The 8,902-nt window shown below is 38.0% G+C and overlaps 1 protein-coding gene and 1 long non-coding RNA gene across 2 annotated transcripts; both read right to left on the bottom strand.

The window, feature by feature from the left end:
• Positions 1-653: 653 nt before the first annotated feature.
• LOC147658817 (uncharacterized) lies at positions 654-3,637 on the bottom strand. Its single transcript, XR_015291796.1, has 2 exons — positions 3,336-3,637; positions 654-1,962 (listed from the first exon to the last, which is right to left on the bottom strand). It is a non-coding gene; the product is annotated as an uncharacterized LOC147658817 (long non-coding RNA).
• Positions 3,638-6,607: 2,970 nt separating this feature from the next.
• On the bottom strand, positions 6,608-8,377 carry LOC100866400 (uncharacterized). The gene has a single exon (XM_003698049.4). The coding sequence runs from the start codon at positions 8,375-8,377 to the stop codon at positions 7,841-7,843; it is 537 nt and encodes a 178-aa protein (XP_003698097.1). The 3' UTR covers positions 6,608-7,840.
• Positions 8,378-8,902: the final 525 nt, after the last annotated feature.

Below are 8,902 nucleotides of genomic sequence, written 5' to 3'. Positions count from 1 at the left end.
AGAATGGGCATTGAAACTGCGGCTCCTTCCCGCACTCCCAGTGGACGTGTCTCTGCAACGAGTCCTTCCTCATGTAAGATCTTCCGCATCTGCTGCACCCGAACTGCCCGGGCGGCTTCTTGCCGACGTAGTTGCACGCCTTCGGTATCTTGAGCTCGGCGAACGGTAGCAACCCCTGCTCCTGGATCTTCCACGCTTGAACAGGGAGATCGGTGCTCTCCTCGTACGCTTTCCTCTCCCTCGTCCCATCTGTAATTGGTAAAAAGAAAAAGCAACTTTAGGCCTGCCCCCGATTTTACGCCGCGACACCGCTCCGTTAAAAAAAAAAAAAAAAAAAAAAAAAAAGAAAGAAAGGAAGAAACACTTTGTGTAAAGTACGCACACACACACACACACACGCTTGCTGTGTACGCGCATGTACGCGCGCTTTCTCTCTCTCTCTCTCTCTCTCTCGCTCTCTCGCTCTCAAGGCAACGCCCATCGTTCATCGATCGGCCGGATCTGATCGGTTGATTCATTGTCAATAAAGGTCGGTAAAGTTGGTGTTGATACGATAAAACGATCGATTTCGTTCGCGGTCAGTGTACAACACGATGATGGTGATGAAGGAAGATAGATGTGGGGAGGAAGAACTTAGACCGATTACATCGATATTCGATGATGGACACGGATATAATTAAACCAATGGTTTTGGCAAACAAGCGGACGAACAAAAGTTTTTAAGTTTGAGTTTGCGCTTGTTCTGTCGAAGTTCGAAGATTTCTCTCTGTCGATCTTTTTTTTTTTTTTTCCCCTTTTTTTCTTTTTTCTTTTTTCTTTTTTTATTTCTCAAGGAGGAGTAAAAATTATTCGTCGTGTTAAATTATCCGTCGTTGATCGAATCGAAGATGATAGACGATTTCGAGTATAATGAAACGTACAAATACACCGCACACTTTTTCATCGAAAGTATTACATTTTACATTTTTCTTTTTTTTTTTTTCGGAGGGAGGAAAGAACGATCGACGAGCGCGATAATAATATCTCGGAGGCGACATTCTTTTTTCGACTATTCTTTCAACTACTAAATTCATTCGTGTTGGACGGGAAAGAGATTTTTCCACGATCGTTGACCCTGAGGACGTAGTTGACCCGTCTCCTCTGGCTAGCCTCTCGATGCTGCGTGACGAGATGGCGGAGCACGTTCCCCTTTTGGTGTGACCGATAGGCGCACAACGCGCAACGAAATTTCTTGTCCGTGCCGCACGTGCTTCGGTGATTGCAGCACGATTTCGAGGATTTAAAATATTTGAAGCATTTCGGACACTGGTACGGCGTCACTTGGACCATAGCGAGTTCCCATCGAACTGGACCACCTGAAAAATCAAATACGGATGTACTACTGTTCGACGACTGCTCGATTGGCGCCAACGCGTTAACTTGAACAGATCAAGAGATCCAACATCTGAAAATGTTGGATCATTCTCCTAGGAACGGTATAGGGATCATAAAATCGTTTGATTTTGAAAAAAAGAAACAATTATTGCATTAAGAGGGAATAAGCGTGATTCCATTTATTTTCCAAGTGGAGTTTATTTTGGAAGTGAAGGTTGCAAGAAAGAGAGAATTAATTAATTTACAGGCTTATGTTATTAAATATAACGAAGGTATATTGCTCCATCGAATAGCTTTCTGAATGAATGAATCGATTTTTTCGTTTTCGTTTATTTATTAATTTCTTCCCTTTTTTCCCCCTCCCCCTCTTCCTAGCCTCTACTTATTACAAAATAATTTGGTTATCGTGTATAGAAGACGTGGAATTTTATCGTTTCACGCGAATATTAAGATGCATTTGAACAATGCACTCAATGATTTATCGTCGATTTCGTTCGAGCACGATTCCCTTGGATTGTCCTTGGATCGTGTACCATTTCATTCGTAGGATCGCCTCGTTCCTATCTAGTTAGAACAGCAGCCAATAACCTGAAACGGAAACGAACGATGTAGAGAGTGTTCGAGTTTATCGTTGGCGTTCTGATTCCATTTTTTTCTTTTCTTTTCTTTTCTTTTCTCTCTCTCGTGTGTATAAAAGAACACTCTCGATTCTCGTGGAAATCGGAAAATCGATTCTTTGGGACAAGAACGTTTGAAGAAAAACGAAATCAGTGATCACATTGAAAACAAAGTGATAATACACGTGTGTGTGTGTGTGTGTGTGTGTGTAATAAACAAGTGGTACGTTGGAAAATGTAAATTTTATTCATCGTAACAAAGAAATCGCAAATCAATTAATTGAAACGGAGAAAAAAATTATTCCGATCGAATTGTCTCGAATTGCAAAATTGTATGTACGCGAGAAAGGAAATAAACAATATATGAAATATATTGTGGTATAATAATATAATAATACAAACGAATACTATTGAACTTTTTTCAACTTCATTTCAAATGTACACACGTAACATCGTCGCTTGTGTTCTGTGTTGTCTTCGTTCTCGTTACAAATTTTTGTGTGTGTATATGTATATATATATACATATATATATTTCTTTTGTTATCCTCGTGTCATCATCATTGTCGTTAACGTTACAACGTAAAACAAATAAAAATCATTCGACAATAGTAGAAAAGTCAAAAAAGTCGAAAAATCGGAAAAATCGAGATCGATATTCGTTTCTCGAGAAACCAACACCAAAAAAAAAAAAAAAAAAAAAAAAAAAGAATTACGATCGCTCGTTTACCGCGATAACAAATCAAAAAATTTTGTAAATTTCATTTAAAAAAAAAAAAAAAAAAAAAAAAACAATGACGTCGCAATTTCAAACATCGTTTCGAAAATTTGAAAAAAAAACTTACTTTTCGAAAAGCGTGCTACTCGAAACCATTGAAAGAAAATACTCACAAGCGACAAAGCTTTCATTTGTATTCGATCTTTTCTCCAAGAACAAAATCTCGAAGAAATCGCAAATTCTTCGAATCGGCTCGTCGCTCACAACGAAAACCGATACACGAAAAATTCTAAATTTCGCCTTCCCCTTCAAAATCAACACTGTCTCTCCCCTCGACGGCAGCCCGTCCAAACGACGCGATCTTTTTTCTTTTCTTTTCTTTTCTTTTTTTTTTTTTTTTTTTTTTTTTAACCGACTCCTTAACGATCCCTTTCACGCGTAAATAAAAAATAACGCGTGCAACAAACGAAGAATTGTCGAATCGGTCGAAAAGAAAAAAAAAAAGAAAAAGAAGGGGGGGAAAAAAGGAGAAAAGAGATCGTATCGTTTCGAGTCGAAGCGAAACAGAAGAATTCGGAGTAGAGAAGAAGGTGGAAAATTCGGGATGAAGTTTCGGCGGCGGAGAACCTGTGTGTCAACGGCCGTGGCATCTGTTTCCACGCATCGAAGTCCCCAACGGCTCTGGCTGTCAAGCCGACCTCTCCTCGCGCTCCAGCTTCGTCGTTTTCTTCACGTCGGCCACGTGCACGTTATAATGCCTCAACAAACTGTGCTTGTGCTTGAACTTAGCGTGGCACAGGACACACTCGAATTGGGCCTCCTTCCCGCACTCGAGCCTCTTGTGCCGTTGCAACGAGATCACCCTCCTGTACTGCCTTCCGCACGTGTCGCAGGGATAGGTCTCGAAACTGATGGGTAGCCGGTACCAATACGCTGAAAACAGAAATTCTTGGTTAGCCCCAAAATTTAATTGTCCATCGTGCGAACAAATCGGATGATTTGCCTCGACACCAGTCGAGATCAATCGGTGGTGCGATTCGTCTCGGCTCGGATCGTGATCTTTTCTTTCTTTTCTCTCTCTCTCTCATTCTCTCTCTCTCTCTCGCTCTCTCTCTCGTTTCGTTCTCTCTTTCTTTTTTTTTTTTTTTCTCCTCATTTTTCGTTACTTTTCGTGAAGAACCAACGGAGACAACAGCCGACTGAATGAAAGTCTCGCCACACGAATTTCGCTCACGAGAAGAGAGAAAAACGTGAGTGAGGGTGTGTGATGATGAGGGGAGAAATAAGTAAAAAAAAAAAAAAAATAGTACAATCTTTAGAAAATAACCCGCAACAAAAATTGTTTTTTTTTATTAATAATATTAATAATAATAATAATAATAATAATAATAATAATAATATTAATAATAATAATAATAATAATGTTAATAATAACATTAATTGTTGATAATTAATCGTAATGGGTATTCGTAGCCCGACTGCTAAATCTTTCTTTCTTTTCTTTCTTTCTTTCTTTCTTTCTTTCTTTCTTTCTTTCTTTCTCGATAAGAGAGTTCTTTGTTCGAGGATTATCGGAACGAGTATTCGAGATGGGCGATTTGCATTATTTTTTTTCTTTTTCCTCACATTGACATTGACACGGCACATCTGCAAACTCGGTGATTTGGAAGTTGAAACAAGATATTGACACAAGAGTTCGCGAGGAAGGTATAAAAAAATCCGTTCTATAAATCCGTTTTTTTTTTTTTTACAATTTTTTCTTTCTTTCTTTCTTTCTTTCCTTTCCTCCTCCTTCCTCTCTCTCTCTCTCTCTCTCTCGAGCGCCGATTAAAAAGAAGAAAAAGAAGAAGGTGGAAAATCGTCGCTTCATGATCGGGTGATTGGACACCGTCCCTTCGAAAACAAGCCTCCAAACTTTAAAAAAAGGAGAGCCAAGTTGCAACGTTACAACGTCTCGAGAGTATTCTTTTATCCGGCTCTGTTTTTCTCGACAAGTTTCCATCGGCTGAAAGAGGAGAGGAAGAAGAAGGAGGAGGAGGAGGAGGAGGAGGAGAAATTTCACCCTCGTTAGGCGCCCCCCTCCCCCTCCACTCCCTCGACAAACGTACAACAAAGGTACAAAGAAAAGAAAAGAAAAGAAAAGAAAAAAAAAAAAAAAACAGTGGGTGAGATTGGGTACAATCAACGAGTATATCCTAGGTTAGTTCGTAGGCAGGTCGATGCGAGCATCCATAAATACTGATATCAAAAATACTGGGCCACGTTCACTCAGAGAGGAACGATCTCTTCGAAACGGGCCCTTGTTTTCTCTTCTCATTCTTTGCATATATATATATATATATATATATATGTATGTGTGTATGTATATATATTTCTCTCTCTCACTCGCTCTCTTTCTCTCTCTCTCTCTCTCTCTCTCTCTCTTTCTCTCTCTCTCTCATCCTTTCATCCCTGTGCGCATGTATGTCGAAAAAGTTCGTCGTAAAGATGGGGGGAGGGGAGAGAAAAAAAAAAAAAAAAAAAACGTCGCTACTTAACAAGGCTAGGAATACGAATGTATAATAATAATAATAATAATAATAATAATAATAATAATATATAATTGTATAATTGTAAACGACAAACGAGTCGATCTCGGAAAGACTGAGGAATGTTCAAGAAGTTGATAAGTCGCGTTTATCATCGATCGACAAGTGCGTCCGTTCGAAAAATCATTCGACGATATTAAACCCATTTCATCCTTCGAATCAAATTCGAGAATAATAATAATAATAATAATAATAATAATAATAATAATAATAATAGTAATAGTAATAATAATAATAATAATAATTTACATCAAGTACTCGCGCAGAGAGATCGGCCCTTTTGCTTGAGCAAAGACTCGTACGATCCTTCCTCTATATGTGATTAAGACGCAGAAGAGCAGAAAAAATGTTTCTTCGCCATTGGTAAATTCGTCTATATATATATATATATATATATAAAAAGAAAAAAAAACGAAAAAAAATACGATGATCCCTAAAAATTATAAACGTCGTATCGATTGTCGCATAGTGTGTAATAGCAAAACGATAATTAACGATTACAACATCGTTAATTATTATTAAGTATTTCGCTGTTATATGACGTGAACACGTTGATCACGCGATTCACAGAGATTCGTTCTGGGATATAGTTCAGAAAAATATATATATATATGTACGATAGAACGGCGTTTTATAACTCTGGGATTCATTGTTTCGTTTTTTTTTTCTTTTTTTTTTCTTTTTCTTTTTTTTTTTTTTTTTTTTTTTACGATATATCTTCCACCTTGCTTTAGAAAGCAAAAGATAGATCTTTCTATCTTTTTTTTTTTTCTCCTCCGTTTATAAACGTTTATTTATTTTCTCGAGGCATTTAATTTAAACGAAAATTTATTTGTCTTAACGTTGTAACGCGATAGGCAAAGCTGAAAGATATAACGATAATCTTGTTATTATCATCTATCAGTAAATCTAAGTGTTCTCAGGTAACCGATTTTTCTGCATAACAAGTGATCGTTGCAAATACACGATCGTCACGCGACTTTACTTAATTATTACAAATATATAAGTGCGTGCGTAAGTGTATATTATTATATACGTGCAAATATATATATATATATATATGTTCATTTCTTTTTTTTTCCTTTTGTTTTGTCGAAAGAAGGCACTATCGTATCGCTTATCCCTAATTACGCTCGGAATGATTTATAATTTCATAACCGTTACTGTCAGTTCCATTTTTACCGTTCAATGTTTACCTTTTGTAACGTTTTTCTTTTAAAATCTTATCATCTAAGAAGAGAAATATCTAAGATATGTATAAAAGTACTAGAAAATATCTATATATATATATATATTGTATATGTATATATATATATATAAAATATCCTATGAATAAGAAAAATTCCAAAAGTGGTAACACGATCGTCAATTTCTTTTTTTTTTTTTTTTATATCGACTATCCTAACGTTTGATCGATTTCACTTTATTAAAATTAGCAATTCTTTCCTTTCGGATAAAATATCCTGAGGCTCGAAAGTAGTATTCGTTCGTGGCCGCACGTTTCTCGAACGAATTTGTTCGATTTCGCCCCTGCGAAACGTGTTTCAGTTTTGCGCCGATTGCGGTCGTCGATCGTCGCGGAGGAATTAAATGAAAAACAAAAAAAAAAAAAAAAAAGAAAAAAACCCGAATATTAAATAATCAACCTCCGTGCGTATAAGCATAATTAGTTATCGATTAACTAAAGTCGTATGAAAACGATCGTTGAATAGATGTTAAAGAAAGTTTAAATAAATTGGTAAATAAATTGAGATTATTATGTACAGAGATTGTCGAGATACGTGTTAAATTCGCGGTATTGAGGTAACAAACTCGAGAAAAAAAAAAAGATCAAACGATTCCTTTCACGTACGCTATGTACAGCATCTGAGAAAAAGAAAAAGAAAAAGAAACGGAAAAAAAAAAAAAAAAATTAGACACGATAAGTCAGATGAAAGGGAATAATAGACGGAATCGTTTACACACAAAAAAAAATATATATATATAAGATGATTCTCTCGTCAGTGAACTCAAAAAGTAGCATCTAAAGTTTAAATAATTGACAATTTCATATTTGCATGTAGATGTTAACGTTCGCGAACTGTTACAAATATCGTACCAATTTCTAGCGGACCAGAGATCATTCAATTTAACTTTCTTCTGTTAGAAACAGGATTATTAACATCGCGATATTTAGGCAAAATTATTTTCGATAACTCCTTTTCTTTATACCTGAAGGCCAATGAAAACTACAAACGTAGGCTTATCATCGAGAATGTTCTTAAAGATTGATTTCGAATCACCCTGCATTACTCAAAAACGTCGCTTAAGCATCTCCTCCGATGATAATCCCCAATTTTACATAGCGCAATAAAATCTATCGGTAAAGAAGGGCGAAATCTGACAGTCGTATCACGTATGACCCGTCATACGACTGTTACGATTAAAAACCACACGCAAGCATAAAGATTATCGATTATCTTTAGATATCTGCGTTGCGAAATAATTTTTCCAAGGAGGAGCATCGGCCAAGCGCAAAAATTAATTATCCGTGCGCCAAGAAAATTAGGCGGCCTCGTCGTACTCGATCTTTTGATGATGCCGTTTGTAATGCACGGTCAAATTGCCGCGTTGCCTCGCCTTGTACGGGCACATGGGGCACTGAAAGGCAGGCGGTTTCCCGCCGCACTCGACCATCTCATGGCGGCGCATCGTGCTCTTCCACCTATAACCTTTCCCGCAAAATTGACACCTGAACTTTCGTTGCTGCTCGTGCGGCACGCCCATGTAAACAACGCTCAGATCGCAAGGTTGGGGCAACACCTCGAACGAGTCGGGAAATACGACCTCGCGCGTGGACGCGCGTGCGCCACCGCCATTATCGTTTCCACTGTCGTAGCTGTTACTGTCCCAAGTGTTGCTCACGCGTCTGCTCGCTAGAACGATACCGCCTCTCGTCGTTGTGGTGGTCGACGTGCTCGATGACGAAGGCCGAGTCTTCTTGCTGGCGTGTTGCTGCTGCTGTTGTTGCTGCTGCTGCTGTTGTGGCTGTGACTGCTGCTGCTTACAATCCGACCGTAACAACGACAGCAATGCAACCATTCCTGCAACAGGTCCCGACGCCAAGCGAGACGCGAGATCGTGGTAAGAGGTTATTCTTCCAATGAATGAAAAGAAATTTCTTTTTTTGGGGGGGGGGGAGGGAGAAACGAAAAAAAAGAGGGAGAGAAAAAAAAAGATCCGCGAATTTAAAAAAAAAAAAAAGAAAAATTGACGGTGATGGAGGGGAAAAGATGGGATGCATATGTATAAAATATAAACGTGGAACGAACGGTGGTGCGAAATCTTTTTCTTTTTTTTTTTTTTCCTTTTTTCTTTTTCTTTTTATTTTAGTCTTCCCGTTTTCGATGCACGAATATAATAAGTTATAATGGCGGCAAGAGAGATCAGTGAGATTAAACCCGTAACCAACCCAACACATAACGTATCAGCCAATAGCCCCGAGAAATAAGTGCGCCCAGTGGTTTAAAATTTTTTGCCGTGTTTACGTGAATAGGCGTGAGTTGTTTGTAAAGAGGTTGCGAAGAGAGATCGAGAGACCGAGAAATATTGCTAGTAGTTGTAGTA

Source organism: Apis florea, unplaced genomic scaffold (genome assembly GCF_048593485.1).
Source record: "Apis florea isolate Af1SG1 unplaced genomic scaffold, ASM4859348v1 contig_1615_pilon, whole genome shotgun sequence".
Taxonomy (NCBI): Eukaryota; Metazoa; Arthropoda; class Insecta; order Hymenoptera; family Apidae; genus Apis; species Apis florea.
The sequence above is the reverse complement of the archived record's forward strand: the minus strand, read 5'-3'. Positions and strand labels throughout refer to the sequence as shown.